Consider the following 17,396-nt stretch of genomic DNA (forward strand, 5'->3'; position numbering starts at 1 on the left):
TAATAAGGGGCATGGAGAATCTAAGTTATGAGGAAAGATTAAAATAATTAAACCTATTTAGCCTTGAAAAAAGACAACTAAGGGGGTGACATGATTAACTTATATAAATATATGAATGGCACATACAAAAAATATGGTGAAATCCTGTTCCATGTAAAACCCCCTCAAAAAACAAGGGGGCACTCCCTCCGTCTGGAGAAAAAAGGTTCAACCTGCAGAGGCGACAAGCCTTCTTTACTGTGAGAACTGTGAATCTATGGAATAGCCTACCGCAGGAGCCGTCACAGCAGGGACAGTAGATGGCTTTAAAAAAGGCTTAGATAATTTCCTAGAGCAAAAAAATTATTAGCCCCTATGTGTAGAAATGTTTCCCTTCCCTTTTCCCATCCCTTGGTTGAACTTGATGGACATGTGTCTTTTTTCAACCGTACTATGTAACTATGTAATAATGTGCTTATGTATTTCAGTATATTGTGTTTTTTACCGGCTCCTAAATAATGTGACAGTGGCAGGAAGGGGATCACAAGCTTGTAGAAGAAGGTCATGCCACCTGCTAAGTAGCCTAGCCAAGCTTCCTCAATTGCTGATTTCCAGTTCTAAAATTAGCACGTGTGGGAAGTGCTTCTGAGTCCCCAGATTTGCAGTGCTGAAGACACTCTGCTACGCTGCTGATCACTATTGAGGGGGGCTCAAAAATTGAGAGGAATGAACGGATGGCCAAGGGATGGAGAGTTGGGTTTGGACACCTAGTTAAGTGCCCCTACCAAAAGGGGTTGTGAAATATTGCCTTTAACCCCTTCCCGACATTTGACGTATCCATACGCCAAAGTCGGGTACCGGAAGTATGGAGCGGGCTCACGGAGTGAACACGCTCTATACGATGCGGGTGTCGGCTGTCTGTTACAGCCGACACTTCGGAGTAACTGTCGGCTGTTTGTTTAACTCGTTAAATGCTGCGGTCAATAGCGACCGCAGCATTTAAATCGTTAGAAAGAGGGGGCGACCCCCTATAACAGCTCATCGTGCCCCCCGCAACGCAATCGCGGGGGGGCGATGGTTGCTATGGCTGCCTGGAAGCCTAATGAAGGCCACCAGGTCTGCCATCTTTGTGCACCTATTAGTAGTTGCCTGTCAGAATCACGATCTACTGCAATACATTAGTATTGCAGTATATCGTGCAAGCGATCTAACCATCGCTGGTTGAAGTCCCCTAGGGGGACTAATAAAAAATAAAAAAAATTAGTTAAACTTTTTTTTGTGTAAAAAAAAATATATATATATTAAAAGTTCAAAAAACCCCCCTTTTCCCATTTTCCCACTAGAGAATAGTAAAAAAATAGATAAATAAACATAATTGGTATCGCCGCGTCCGTAAAAGTCTCAACTTTTACAATATATCGTTATTTAACCCGCACAGTGAACACTGTAAAAAAAATATGTAAACGCCAGAATCTCCATTTTTTGGTCATCTAATCTCCCACAAAAAATGAAATAAAAAGTGATCAAACCGTCGCATGTACACCAAAATGGTATTATTAAAACCTACAGCTTATCCCGCAAAAAATAAGCCCTCATAACACTTAATCGACGGAAAAATAAAAAAAGATATCACTCTCGGAATTTGGCAACACAAAATAAATTTTATTTTTTACACTTAGGTTTATACTTGTAAAAGTAGTAAAATATAGAAAAAACTATATATATTTGGTATTGCCGTATTCGTATTGACCCACAAAATAAAGTTAACATGCTGTTTTAATTGCACATTGAATTCCGTTAAAACGTCGCGCAAAAAAACCATGGAGGAATCGCTGTTTTTTTCATTTTATACCCCACAAATACTTTTTGGCCCGTTTCCTAGTACATTATACGGCAAAATAAATGGTGCTACGAAAAACTACAACTCGTCCCGCAAAAATCAAGCCCTCATAGGACTATATCGACGAAAAATAAAGATGTTATGGGTTTTGGAAGGTGGGGAGGAATAAAACGAAAATTAAAATCTGAAAAAGGGCTGCGGCGGGAAGGGGTTAAGATTGAAATGGCAACAATACATATAAACAAAAATAAACAATTCCATAGACAAACAGTAAGATGATGGTCATAGAATTATGTATAAATAATGTGATTCAGGCCGTTACTAAATATGCAGAATTTCTCCATCAGGCTTACATGAGGAAGCAAGTGACACCACTATTTGAATATTTTAAAAAAATGACAAATGATTGGACGGTCAGACCTGTAACTCTAACAGAACAGTGAGTACAACTTATGTGAAGCCATAGTTTGAAAGGGGTATTGCCATCATAGAAAATGGTCACTTGGAGTACTTACATTTTAACAGTGCGCTGCTAGAGATGAGTCTGGCATATTCATTTGCTGCCGCTCCCCTGAGAAATCTGTAAATCGGCGGTGGCTGGGCAGGGAGTGGCCGATTACATATACAGCGAATTTATCTCTAGCAGCGCACTGTAAAGATTAAAATTAAATTTTCCAAAACAGCTTCACGCTAGCACATACAGTCATGGACAAAATTGTTGGTAGCCTTCTGTTAAAGAAGGGAAACCCCACAATGGTCACTGAAATAACTTGAAACTGACAAAAGTAATAATACATTTTAATTTACTGAAAATCAACTAATGTAAATCAGACATTGCTTTTGAATTGTGGTTCAACAGAAAAAAAAACCTAATGAAACTGGCCTGGACAAAAATGGTGGTACCCTTAACTTAATCCCTTAATGACCGGGCCTGAAAAGGCCTTAATGACCAGCTAAATTTTTCTGTTTTTGCCTCTCTGCATTTCAGCAGCCAAAACGTTATTTATTTTTTCATTGACGTGGCTGTATGAGGCCTTGTTTTATGCAGGATAAATAGTATATTTTTTTTTTTCACAGTTTGGGGTAGGAAAAAAATATTTTTACGGCATGAATATAGGAAAAAGCGATTATCTGCATCGTTTTTCTTGTTTATTTTTTATCCCGTTCACGTTTTACACTAAATAACCTGTCAAGTTAATTCGTCAAGTTACTACGGTGGTGTAAATACCTAATATGTATAGGTTTTTTGTTTTTATGTAATGTAGGGGAAATAAAATATAATTTATGCTAAATAACAACACTTCTTTTGGGACTTTTTTTATTTATTTTTTTGTTCCTTTTTTTTTTAAATCCCATTAAGGTATAACTTTACTTACAACTTTATTTTTTTACTTATAATGGATTAGCATACTCCTGTATGCGAATGCATTATACTGTGACACAGGCTGCTGTTAGGGCAGCACATAGTGTGCCCGAACAGCAGGCAAACGGAACAGACAGCCCTGGGGTCCTTTGTAGGTCCCCAGGGCTGACTGCAGAGGGATTCCCTGCTCTTTCATCATGCCACCGGGTTTCTGATGATTAGATCAAAGAGTGGAGTTCCCTTTGATCATGCCGTGGTTACGGACCGCGGCGATCAAAGAGTGAAACAGCTGAGGTTGGAATGTTTGCCGACCCCAGCTGTATTCAGCCGGCTGCTCTAAGATCAGGAGCTGTTAGTTACAGCACCTGCTCAGAGTATGAGCGCTCACAGGAGCACTCAGCAGCCTCTTCTACAGCAACGACAAAAGCTGTCGCTGTAGACTAAGCACATGCACCGCCTGACGTCAAAAGACAGTGGGCGGTCGTTAAGGTGTTAAGATTTTGTCGCACAACCTTTTGAGGCAATTGCTGAAAACAAACGATTTCTGTAACTCTCAATGAGACTTCTGTACCTGTCCACAGGTATTTTGGCCCACTCTTTTAACAGAAGGGTACCAACAATTATGTCCACAACTGAAAGTGACAGATCGCTAACATTATCGTGTCTGTCACTACATTATGCTGCCCTAACTGAGGGCAGCATAACAAAAGAGGACAAGTTCCACTTAAAGGAACAGTGTCATCACAAATTTTTTTTTAATATGTTAAAGATGTTAGTGCTTTATTAAAAACTTTTATATTTATTTGTGTGTTTGTGTGTTACTTTTTCTTATTTTTACACTTTTTCTTCCCTATGGGGGCTGCCATTTTTTTTTCCATTTCTGTATGTGTCGATTAACGACACATACAGACATGGAATACGGCAGCCACAGTCCCATAGGGACTGCGAACGGGTCCCGTCCCATCCACTTCTGTGTACGCCGTCTGTGTGGGAACTCCCACACAGTCCAATTTGAAATGCGAGCCGTCCGGCGCCATTTTCCTGTGGACCGGAAGTCGCGGCCGGACAGTAAGATTACTACTTCCGGTCGCGGCTTCCGGACTTGTGCACTTGGACCAGCGGCAGCAGACGGAGCGGATGGGCCGGAGGGAGCCGCGGCGGCAGGAGCAGATAAGAGATTTCTATGTATGTTCTTGTTTGTGTGTGTTTACTACTGTATGTAAACCTACTACACTGTGTGTTAGCTCAAAAAATGGCGACACACAGTGTAGGAGGTTAGACCGTTCAAACCCCTCGTTTATCCCGGCACTAGCCAGGATAAAGGAGGGGGGGATTCTCAGAGCTCGCTAGAGCGAGTGCTTTTTTCCCAATTTTGCAGCAAAAAGCAATGTGGTTGCTTTACCACATGCAATGCTGCAATTTTGGGGAATAGCTCCATCTAGTGACCAGCAATGGGAAATATTATAAATTAGAATCTAATTTATAATATTTCCTGACTCGTGAAAAAAATAAAAAAAATTTGAACAATGTTTAATCACCTACACACTAAATGTTTAATTTAAAAAAAAAAAAACATGTTTTGCTGGCAACACATTCCCTTTAAGCATTCTGTGGGATTTATATTATATATCCTTAACAGCATAATAATCAGATATGTACACAGACAATTTAATAATAATCATCGCCTTTATTTCATTTTTATTGTAGAGTTACATTCAGATAAAGTATATTATAGATATTTAAGACATTTTAATATTTGGTTTGCACACATAGCTGCTATGATTATAGTTTCTGTCTTTGTCTACAGATACAATGAAATAAATGCAGTCAGTATGGCCTGTAGCTATGGAATCCCAGAATGTGGACAACTGGCCATCAATCTCTTTAATGACTGGAAGAATTCTAAAGTCAATGGGTATGTGTGTTCAGTCAATGTTTTATTATGTACACCAGCCCCTATGTTTACAGAGTTTACCGAGAATTTACCGAGGGTTGGCAACCCTTGGTACAGGAGACATTATTATGCCATGTTTAAGGTATAGTACGGACATATTCTGCAGTGCAATACAGTCACATTCATGTACATCTCTCCCTGATTTATTAGATATCAGACATTGGTGTCTCTGACTAATACATAAGGCAACTCCTCTTATCTGCGCCATCTATACTGAGATAGTAAATTGAATTTCCTGCTAAAGCTGTGATAATGCTCAGTGATGTTATTTTCTGTGTCTATGTGAACAGCATTCATCCAAATCTGAGGTCCACCATTTACTGCAATGCCATAGCTCGAGGGGGAGAAGAAGAGTGGAATTTTGCATGGGAAATGTTCAAGAACACCACTAACGCGCAAGAGGCCGACAAACTCCGTGCAGGTCTGACGTGTAGTAAGGATCCCTGGATCCTGAATAGGTAAATATGTTAGAAAGAATTTTGGTTTTCCCGGTTTTTCTTAGTAAAAGATGGCATTCTAGTTTGGGGTGGCCGGGAAGAGTGGCAGTGCCTAAATGTCTACTCTTCTTTACTATTTACTTACTATTTGGATTCATAATCACATTTATTAAACATTTAGCTAACCCTTGGTACTCTGGTTTCTGATATTCTAAAGTCACCTACTGCCTGAAACAAAGTGTAACCCTCCAAATGCAATACAATCATAAGACTTAAAGGTTATCTCCACCTAAAGCTAAAACATGGTTTTGGGTGTATTTGGATGAGTAAAATAAAATGGAGTTTCCTGTACCCTTTTTGTTTTTTTAAGATCAGGGGAGTGACATTCACCAGAACACCCAGTCCAGATTAATTTTATTTTTTTGGGGGGCCTGTGTTGCATTTAATAAACTACTAATTACCTAGAACAAAGTAACTTTTACACTTGAAGGGATTTTCTCATTAGAGATATTTATGACATATCCACAGAATATGTCATAAATGTCAGATAGATGCGGGTCCCACCTATCTCTGGAACTCTGAGCTACACTGTTTCCTTAAGTCCCATAGAACTGAATGGTAGTCACGGCAACAATGTAGCTCGCATGCTACGCTGCTTCCGTAACTGCCATTGACTACTATGGGAGTTACGGAAACAGCATAGCTCAGCGAGGCGGGACCCACATCTATCTGACATTTATGGCATGTCCTGTGGATATGTCATAAACGTCTCTGATGGGAAAACCCCTTTAAAGTACAGATAATTCAATGTGACTATCCAAAGATAGTGAAATTGCAAAAAAGGCAAAGAAATTAAGGAGGACCTCTCACCATTCCCCTCTTATTCCTGCTGAAAATATATGAATATATTGACAACTAGGTGTGACCATTCCCCCTAGACAATAGGGTGTGTCACTGCACAACCTGGTACTGTCAGCACTGATTAGATATTGTCAGCGTGTAGAGCATGTCAGGAGAGCAGAAAACTCCTCAGTCACTAGTTAATTAATTCCTTATCTCCAAATTAATCTAATAGGCGCTGTGATGCTGGTAACTGCAGTGTAATTTTTTTCCAAAAACATTTATTAGCAAAGTTATGAGCATTTTACTAAATATGCGAATTTGGCTATATGTGCCAAATGGGAGGTTACTTGTTCTTTTCTCCCTGGGTGGAGTAATGTTTTCTGTATGACGCTGTTAAATCAGCATCATACAGTTCTCCTCTTCCGTTCCCGACTTTGTTTTCACAGAACTGCGACCCTGGTGCCATATGAAAGACTAGAATCTCATCTTTCATATGCTACCAGAACTGCTGTTCTTGGTGGTCCACAGCCGGAGATATGGCTATTTGAAGTTATTCCCCTTCCTTCCAGCCTCGGTCTCTCACACTGTGTTAAGCAGCTTCATGCTGATAGGACAGCGTCAGAGGCTGTGACGTAGCTCCGCCTCAGGAGAATCGCTGCTGTTGACACCCATTTGTCTAGTATAGCCTAATTTGCATATTTAGAAAAAAAGCTCATAACTTTTAAAATAATAAAGGTTTTGGGATACAATTTGCACTATTATTGCCAGTGTGGCAGCGCCTATTAGATTAGCTAGGAGAAAGGGCATTACTAAACTAGTGAAAGATCCTCTTTAAGGAATTAGGAAGACCTTTGCCTGTCCAAAGTTGCATTGCAAATAACATAGTAGATATAAAGTATATGCTGTATTTAATCTCTGGGATGTTATCCAATTTCTGCAAATTCATTCATCATTTTCAATTAACAGACTATTGGAGTTTTCCTTTGATCCCACGAAAATTCGTAGACAAGATACGGTTTCCACAATTACCAATATCGCTAATAATGTGATAGGCCAAAGTCTTGCTTGGGATTTTATCAGAGCCAATTGGGTGCAAATCCGTAACCAGTAAGTGTCTACTTTCCTGAAGGGAAATATCAAAGAAATCTCCAATACGCTAAATGTTTATTCATTGTATTTTCCTTGGTAGATTTGGAGATTCTTCCTTCTCTTTTGGTAATCTCATTACTGGAATCTCTAGACGATTCTCGACAGCATTTGAACTGCAGCAAGTAAGTAAAATCATTTTTAAATGGCCACTAACTTTTGAAACAACTTAGTGTGAAATAACAGTATATTTGATCCTGAACAAATCTGCAAATCATTTTGATTAAAGATTTTTACATTTTTTACTGGAAAACCTTTTTGAAATCCCTGCCACTAGGGGTCTCTGTTCTTTGTAACTTGCTGTCCACTCACTGTTGCTAAGGCAAACCCGTCTTTAGCTGCAAGGATGCCGAGACGGAAAATATATCGGCACACTGAGAGACTGAGGCTGGAGGGAAGGGTCTCACTTCAAATAGCCAGATCTCGGGATTTGGACGACCTAGAACAGCGGATTCTTATCTTTAATATGTCACCAGGATCGCAGTTACAGCTGTGACACAACCGGAGATATCACCAGTTAAAGACACAGTCTCGAATGGGAACTGTATATGCATATAGTCCACAGCTTCAATTCCCAACTGTATTTTGAACTGGTGATATCTCTAGTTGCGTCACAGCTAGATCTGCGATCCTGGTGCCATATGAAAGATAAGAATCTTAGTTTTTATATTCCACGAGAATGCGCGTCTGGGTGATACACAGCCTGGGATATGGCTATTTGTAGTGACCCCACCACCCGCGATTAGTGAGGCATTAGTCTGTAGCAAAGTGTTACTGCCAGATTTGTACGTTTGGTCCAGGACCCAAGCCCCAGAGAGGAACACAAGTTGGGGTGCAGACAGAACAGGGCAAATTACAGCGCTCATAAAGGGTTACACAGGTACAGAATAACGTACCAATGAGGTCTCTACATTTTACTGAACTCATCAAAACTCAGGTACCCTTTAAGTAAATCATTGCCTAGTGTCAGGAAAGAAGCAGGTGTAATCTTTATGTAGTGCCACAATCTACACAATGTCTGAGCAAACATTAGGAGATTTCAAACCCATATAGTTCATGCCGAGCTAGAAACAGCGCCGAAACATGAAACCTAATTTATATTTGTGTAGTATATAACTACGACTAAAGGGCTTCCTTCAGAAAAGCCATCTAATTGATCTTGTTCCCTCTCTCACCAGCTTAACCAGTTTAAAGAAGACAATAAGGCAGTTGGTTTTGGCACAGGAACTCGCGCTCTGGAGCAAGCTATAGAAAGGACACAAGCAAATGCCAGATGGGTAAATCAGAACAAAGCTGTCGTAAGGGAATGGTTTGAGAATGCAGTAAAACCTTAAAGGACATAAAAAATCTCCACCGCGTGCTTGTGAATTTACAAACCGTGTGTTCACTGTAGAAACGACTTGCAGTTCTTGGGTCTTTACAGTGGGAAGTAGAAAGTGATACCACAGAGATCTGAAGAAAAATCTATCGGAGTAGATGGAACCAGCACTCGTCTGCTAAAAAATCCTTTTTACTTGTAACAAAGTAAAAAACCATCAATAAAAAAAAGCACAGAGCACCCACAAATAATTAATCCAATTAAGAGATCTGATGTATGTCCTGACATGATTCCTTCCTCTGCATTCTCTTCATCAGGTTTTGATGAATTTTCTTTTTGAAGTGACTGAGAAACCCCTATTTGCCAAAATGTATTCCCATATCTATGTGCTTATGTCCCAAAGACTTTTCTATATAGACAATGGGGAACTTCTATCTACTGCTCAGGGTTTAAAGGTGTTTACTATGCATTGCCTGTTGTACCAGACTTCTGATCATGTTTACGATGTGACCCCTGAATAAAAGTGAAGGAAATTGTAGTAAAGAAGAGATGTATATTTTCCTATAAGCAAAGCCAATATACCTGTATTTAAACCTTACAGTATCAGTGTAAATAACTTAGATTATCAGCAAAAGTAAATTAAGACAAAGAAATGTGAAAATAACTGCTGTTTCTTTCGTTTTTCATTAGGGAAAATAAAAATAAAAACTGATTTCACAAATTTGCATCTGGGAATTTGCCTCTTTTAGGGCCTGTTCACCTCAATGTTGGGCTTCCAATCATTGGTTCCATTCAACCTTTACGTTGGTTTGATGAACGCAAACCTGAACAGAAACTATTGATTCCGTTGAAATCAATGGTAATGCTTCCATTTCGTTGGTTTCAGTTTGTTTCCGTTCTGTAAAGTTTCTGTTTTTTTAACAGAAACAATAGTGCTGTCAACTGCGCTATTATTTCAGTGAAAAAGCGTACAATTTTCAGAACGGGAACAAACTGAAACGGAAACATCCACGGGTATAAAGGGAATCGAGCTCAGTATTGGACAAACTATTGTATCTCTTCTTCTTAGACGCTCTTGTAACAGGATCAGTGCCACAGGATTGGAGGACGGCTGATGTATCAATATTTAAGAAGGGTAAAAAGGTGGAACCGAGTAACTACCGTCCAGTAAGTTTGACATCTGTGGTATGCAAAATATTTGAGGGTATTCTAAGAGATGAACTACAAATGTATATAGCAAAGAAAAGTCTAATAACTGATAACCAGCATGGATTCATGAAAAACAGGTCGTGCTCCACCAACATGCTCGGTTTCTATGAGGAGGTAAGTGCAAATCTAGATGTGGGTCATGCGGCGGATTTGATTTATTTGGATTTTTCAAAAGCATTTGATACCGTTCCACACAACATTCTTGTTCTGAAGCTACAGACACAGCGACTGGGGGACCATATATGCAAGTGGGTAAAGGGACAGAAACCAAAGAGTTGTTATAAATGGAACTTACTCAAAATGGGTTGAAGTCAGCAGCGGGGTACCACAGGGATCGGTGTTAGGCCTAATTCATTTTAATCTCTTTATTAATGACCTTGTTGATGGGATTGATAGCAAGGTGTCAGTTTTTGCTGACAATACAAAACTTTATAGGATACTTAAAACCCAGCTTGACTTTAAAATATTACAGAAAGACCTAGATAAGCTGGCAGCATGGGCAAAAACATGGCAGATGAAATGTAATGTTGATAAATGTAAAGTAATGCACCTAGTATGCAATAATAGCATTAATTCATATACATTAAATGGAATAAAACTGGCATAACGGAACAAGAGAAGGACCTGGGTATTCTGGTAACAAATAAGCTAAGCAGCAGCACTCAATGTCAGGCAACAGCTGCAAAGCAAATAGGATTTTAGGGTGTATAAAAAGAGAGATAAAAACTTGTGATTCAAATGTAATATTACCACTCTATATATACCTGATAAGGCCACATCGGGAGCATGGAATTCAGTTTTGGGCTCCACATTGTAAAAAGTACAAAGGAGAACTCAAGAGGGTTCAAAGGCGGGCAACTAGATTATTAAATGGGATGGGAGGTGTCGCTTACAACGAAAGGCTAGAAAAATTGGGCTTGTTCAGCTTGGAAAAAAAACGCCTTAGAGGTGATCTTATTAATACGTATAAGTATATGTGTGGTCAATACAGAGAACTAGCAGATGATCTGTTCCTTCCAAGGTCTCTACAAAGGACTAGGGGACATTCATAGCGTATGGAAGAAAGACGTTTCAGACATCAATATAGAAAACGTTTCTTTACAGTTAGAGTGGTTAAGCTATGGAATGCCCTACCCCAAGAGGTAGTGATGGCAGATAGTATGTCAGCATTTAAAAAAAAGGCTAGAAGCTTATTTATTGATGAATGGCATCGAGGGTTATAATTAATCAAGCAATGAATGATGGGTAATTTATTGAGAAAGGTTGAACCTGATGGACCTGTGTCTTTTTTCAACCTATGTAACCAGGGGCGTAGCTAAAGGCTCATGGGCCCCGATGCAAAAATTCTTACTAGCCCCCCCCCCCCCGCAAACTCCTCATGGCCGACGGTCCGCAGCTTTCAGCTGCATCGCTGGGTCTCCTGAGTGACCCAACAATGCAGCACTAACAGCCGGGGCGTCACTAAGGCTGGGTTCGCACACCCTATTTACGGACGTAATTTGGGCGTTTTAGCATTGAATTACGTCCGAAAATGCAGCTCAAAAGCGTCGGCAAACATCTGCCCATTCATTTGAATGGGTCTTACGATGTTCTGTGCCGACGGTCATTATTTTTTACGCGCCGCTGTCAAAAGGCGGCGCGTAAAAAAGACGCCCGCGTCAAAGAAGTGCCTGTCACTTCTTCAGACGTAAATTGAGCCGTTTTCCATTGACTCCATAGAAAAACAGCTCCAATTACGTCCGTAATGGACGCAGCGAAAGACGCCTGCACATGCCATTACGGCTGAAATTACGGTGCTGTTTTCTCCTGAAAACAGCACCGTCATTTCAGCCGTCACAGACGCTGCCGTGTGAACATACCCTCAGGGCTTAAAATGTCAGGGGAAATAGCCCCAATACATATGTGTCCGCCCCCAAAAAAATGTGTGTATAGGAGACAGCATATCTATAGCACTACGACCCTATAAACTATGGATAGGATTAGATACAGTGGCTCAGCAGACTGTATCACACATGATAGGATTAGATACAGTGGCTCAGAAGGCAGTATCACACATGATAGGATTAGATACAGTGGCCCAGCAGACAGTATCACACATGATAGGATTAGATACAGTGGCTCAGCAGACAGTACCACACATGATAGGATTAGATACAGTGGCTCAGAAGGCAGTATCACACATGATAGGATTAGATACAGTGGCTCAGCAGACAGTATCACACATGATCGGATTAGATATAGGGCCCAGCAGACAGTATCACACAAGATACGATTAGATACAGGGCCCAGCAGACAGTATCACACATGATTGGATTAGATACACAGCTCAGCAGACAGTATCACACATGATTGGATTAGATACAGGGCCCAGCTCGCTGACATTGCGGCTCCAGCGCTGGACCCAGGATAGGTAAGAATAATAATTTTGCTTCTTTATGTGTTACTGATTATTTTTGTGTGTTTGTGTTTTTTTTACAGGTTCGGTTGTTGGACTTCGGATTCGAGGACTTCAATGACGGCGTTTTTTTATTCTCAATAAAATGGTTAATGAGGGTTGTTTTTTTATTTCAATAAAATATTTTTTCTATGTGTTTGTATCTTTTTAAACTTTATTATCACCGCCTTAGTAATGGCCGCCGGCTGATTGACAACCTCCATTACTAAGGTGGGGCTTAATGTTAGCAGGCGCAGAGGCTACACTAACCCCCATTATTACCCCGATACTCAACCGCCACCAGGAGTACTGGGAAGAGCCGGGTACGAACCAGTACCCGACCATCTATAGTGACGGGCAGGCACCGGGGTTTGGCAGTATTAGGCTGGGGAAGGCCAAAAACAGTGGCCCTTCCCACCCTTGTAATGCTGCCTGCTGTGTTGCATCTGGCTGGTTATGAAAATTGGGGGGGACCCCACATCGTTCTTTCCAATTATTTTTTTTTAAATGACGTGGGGTCCCCCCCATTTTTCATAACCAGCCAGATACAATACAGCAGCAGCAGCCTAGCATCACCAGGGTAGGAGGGGGCCACTGTTTTTGGCCTTTCCCCTCCTGATAATACCAGCCTGCAGCCACCCCAGTGGCCGACCATCACTACAGATGGTCAGGTACTGGATCGTACCCGGCTCTTCCCAGCACCCCTGGTGGCGGTGGGTACCGGGGTAATAAAGGGGGTTAGTGTTCGCCTCTGCACCGGCTAACACTAAGCCCCGCCTTAGCAATGGATGCTGTCAATCAGCCGGCGGCCATTACTAAGGCGGTAGTAATATAGTTTAAAAAAAAACACAAAGACATAGAAAAAATATTTTATTGAAATAAAAAAAAAAAACACACAGCCCTCATTAACCATTTTATTGATAAAAAAAAAAAAAAAAGCTTTAATCGAAGTAGTCCTGGAATCCGCCGTAGTCCAACGACCGAACCTGTAAGAAAACACACAAAAAATGTAGTAATGTAGTAACACATGTGTTAGGCTTAGATACAGTGCCCATGTGTGATACTGTCTGTGGAACCCTGTATCTAAGCCTACCACAACGTAGGCTTAGATACAGGGTCCAGCAGACAGTAATCTTATACAGTATAAGATTACTGTGTGCTGGGGCCCTGTATCTAAACCTACAGTGTGGTAGGCTTAGATACAGGGCGCAGCAGACAGGATCACGCATGGGCCATGTATCTAAGCCTACCATGTGATTGGCATAGATACAGGGCCAAGCAGACAGGATCACGCATGGGTCATGTATCTAAGCCTACAGTGTGGTAGGCTTATATACAGGGCCCACCAGACAGGATCACACATGGGCCATGTATCTAAGCCTACCATGTGATTGGCTTAGATACAGGGCCCAGCAGACAGTATCACACAATCTGTGATCCTGTCTCATGGGCCCCCTAAGCCTGATACATCGTAGGCTTAGGGGTTGTGCAGTCCCTAAACATTGATGGCCTATCCTCAGGATAGGCCATCAATAGCTGATGTGTCGCCCGGGACCCGGCCGCAAATCAGCTGTTTTGAAGGGGCCGCAGCACTCGTACGAGAGCTGCTTCCCCTTCATTTCACTAACACTGTGAATCGCCGACACGGATTCACAGTTGACCAGAATGAAGTGACAGGAATGAAGGGGAGCAGCTCTCGTACGAGTGCTGCGGCCCCTTCAAAACAGCTGATTGGTGGGTCCCGGGAGTCGGACCACGCCAGTCAGGGCTAACCTTACCTTCCTCTTTGGCCGCGTCGGGAGTTCTGTCGTCTCGATGCTATGCACGGCGCATAGCGCTGTGACGTCATGCACTGCGCAGCGCATGACGTCAGGACCTCCGCTGCGATCCGGAACCAGGAAGGTAAGTAAAGTATGTTACTATAGTAACAGGGGCCCGCGGCCCGAGTTACTATAGTAACTTTTTATTGATGTGGTGCGGGGGGCCGTGGGCCCCCCTGGCTTCGGGGCCCAGTCGCAATTGCGACCGCTGCGACCCCTATAGCTACGCCAGTGTATGTAACTATGTAACTGTAATTACCACTGAAATCAATGGTCATGCAAACTGAAGCGATAGTTTCCATTTGGGTCTTTATTCATCAGTTCCTCTGACGGAAAGGTTAAACGGAACCGAACGCTGATGTGAACAGGCCCTTACATTAATCTCAAAATTATAGATTATTATTATTATTTTATCAGCAAAACAAATTCAGTGTTCAGTGAGACAAAAAAAACATAAAACACTGTAAGGCCAGGATCACGTTTTTATGCCGTTTTTTTGGGAGTTTTTGGCTCCGTTTTGTGAGCCAAAGCCACAAGTGGTTTCAAAAGAACGAACGAGTATAAAGAAAAAAATTGATGCATCTCCTTTCGTTTGTGTCCACTCATGTGTTTGGCTTAAAAAAATAAAAATGCACCAAAAACTGCATGTGTGATTACAGCCTTAGGCTGGGTTCACACATGCAGTTTTCCACACAGTTGTTATTGATGCAGTTTTTTTTAGCCAAACACCGGATAGTGAACAAAACCGAGAAAAGATGTATCAGTCATTTACGCTTTTCCTTCCTTCTGGATCTAAAAACTGCATGTGAGAAGACAGCCTTATGAATCAGAAGTGACCTTGATTCCAGCAAATCAAGAACAATTTACAGAGTTCTAATCTGAATAAAATATCAATTCGTAATGTATTATTTGACATGGTATTTGTTGACTTTTTTTTTAGCAGTGGCCAGGCAAGCTTTTCCCTTACAATACTACGGGTCTCATCACATGACTCGGTCAAATTGCATTTTTTTCTGTCGCCATTTTCATCCGTAATATGACCATGATGTGTGAATTTACCCTTACATCCTTATAGGTGTATATGGAAATGTATCTCCACTAGAGCTTGTACACAAATAAAAAAGGACCTGTAGAAATTTTGAGAATGTGAAGAAATTTGACTGTAGTCCTACTGGCATTCGACTAAGACTGGCCCATGAAATGCCAATGTTAGTACATCTGACCTGTAGTGGTATTCTATAGGCCCCTTCTGCACTCGGGCTGCTCCTGAGTAGATTGTTGCAAAGAGATGTCGCTGGTTGGGGAAATACTACAAAATCCTCCAATTTCTGAAGAGGTTTCTATGGCCCAAAACACATTGGAGATAACTTTAAATAACTTGTGTGCTAGTTAGGTCATGCTTCGTCTTAGGGTGCAGTCACACGTGACGTAAAAATCCGCAACAAAATCCGCAACAATAATTCCGCAGAAGATTTCGGTGCAGAATGTCACATAGATTTAAGTCTATAATAAAATTCTGCGTTTAAAATCCATAAAAGATAGGGCAAAGCCCCACGTGGCGGAATTGCTCTGGAATTCCGCTGTGGACACTCCGCAGCGTTAATCCGCAGCGGACCCGTTTCTCCATTGCCTTCCACTTCTTTTTAGTAGGCTTCGTTTAGACGAGGCGGAAAATTCCGCTGCGGAGCATAGGCTGCGGAACGGAATTTGGTGTCCGCAGCATACAATGGATGTTGCGGACCGGTGGCGGACTCATTGCGGAAGTTCTCCATTGACTTCAATGGAGATTCTAAATTCCGCAATGAAGTCCGCAGATGTCATGTACATGTTATGTGTGCTGCGGATGCGTATTGGTTTTTTAACATGACATTTCTTCATTCTGGCTGGACCTATGTATTTCTAGGTCTACAGCCAGACTGAGGAAGTCAATGGGGCTCCCATAATTACGGGTGACTACGTGTGTGCACCCATAATTACGGGTGACTACGTGTGTGCATCCGTAATTACGGGAGCGTTGCTAGGCGACGTCAGTAAATAGTCACTGTCCAGGGTGCTGAAAGAGTTAAGCGATCGGCAGTAACTGTTTCTGCACCCTGGACAGTGACTACCGATCCTAATATACATCAACCTGTATAAAAAAAAAAAGAAGTTCATACTTACCGAGAACTCCCTGCTTCTTTCTCCAGTCCGGCTTCCCAGGATGAAGTTTCAGTCTAAGTGACGGCTGCAGCCAATCACAGGCCAATCACAGGCTGCAGCGGTCACATGGACAGCCGCGTCATCCAGGGAGGTCGGGCTGGATGGCGAAAGAGGGACGCATCACCAAGACAACGGCCGGTAAGTATGAAATTCTTTTACTTTCACTAGGGAAAGTGCTGTCCCTTCTCTCTATCCTGCACTGATAGAGAGAAGGGAAGTACTTTCCCCTCAATACGCAACGGCTAGTCCGCATCAATTTACTGCACATTTTGGGCAGATCCGCCACAGAATCTGCAACGCAGATTCTGTGCGGCATTGATGCGGACAGTTGCGGAAGAAAACCGCCACGTGGGGCCATGCCCATACAGAAAACGCTGCTGAACGTATTTTTGCAAAGGAAATATTTCTGCACAGAAATTTAAACCATGTATGTGTTGCAGATTTTGTTTCCGCCCATAGGAATACATGGTGTCAATTTCCACAGCTGATTATTCAATTTACTCCAAATTACACCACGTGTGACTGCACCCTTAGGCGAAATGCATACGAACATGTGCGGTTTGCGCGCGTTGCAGTTCCGTGTGGCATCAGTGTTTGGTGCGTGGCTGCGTGCTTTTTGCACATATGGCCTCGTTATGACACGTGGTTTTAATGTTTAGAAACATAAATGAAGGATGTATTTTTATTATTTCCTTCATTTCGTCAACAACTGTAGCACGAATCACGCGCAGCACACGGAAGTGCGTCCGTGTGCCGTGCGCGATTTTTACGCACCCATTGGCTTCAAAGGGTGCACGATGCGCGAAAAACGCTCAAGTATAGGACATGTCGTGAGTTTTACACAGCGGACACAC

The 17,396-nt window shown here is 41.8% G+C and overlaps 1 protein-coding gene across 1 annotated transcript; it reads left to right on the top strand.

The window, feature by feature from the left end:
• The first annotated feature begins 2,170 nt into the window (after nucleotides 1-2,170).
• LOC142749746 (aminopeptidase N-like) lies at nucleotides 2,171-9,102 on the top strand. Its single transcript, XM_075858147.1, has 6 exons — nucleotides 2,171-2,258; nucleotides 4,990-5,097; nucleotides 5,427-5,594; nucleotides 7,383-7,523; nucleotides 7,606-7,687; nucleotides 8,741-9,102. Exons 1-6 carry the CDS (start codon nucleotides 2,173-2,175, stop codon nucleotides 8,894-8,896), a joined length of 741 nt encoding a protein of 246 aa, XP_075714262.1. The 5' UTR covers nucleotides 2,171-2,172; the 3' UTR covers nucleotides 8,897-9,102.
• Nucleotides 9,103-17,396: the final 8,294 nt, after the last annotated feature.

Source organism: Rhinoderma darwinii, chromosome 3 (genome assembly GCF_050947455.1).
Source record: "Rhinoderma darwinii isolate aRhiDar2 chromosome 3, aRhiDar2.hap1, whole genome shotgun sequence".
Lineage (NCBI taxonomy): Eukaryota > Metazoa > Chordata > Amphibia > Anura > Rhinodermatidae > Rhinoderma > Rhinoderma darwinii.

Excerpts from the sequence above, each read along its gene's own strand:
- LOC142749746 (XM_075858147.1), top strand. The coding sequence starts at position 2,173 with ATGAGGAAGCAAGTGACACCACTATTTGAATATTTTAAAAAAATGACA. Across the intron at positions 5,098-5,426 it reads AAGAATTCTAAAGTCAATGG|CATTCATCCAAATCTGAGGT; the intron begins GTATGTGTGTTC and ends CTATGTGAACAG. Across the intron at positions 7,688-8,740 it reads CAGCATTTGAACTGCAGCAA|CTTAACCAGTTTAAAGAAGA; the intron begins GTAAGTAAAATC and ends CTCTCTCACCAG.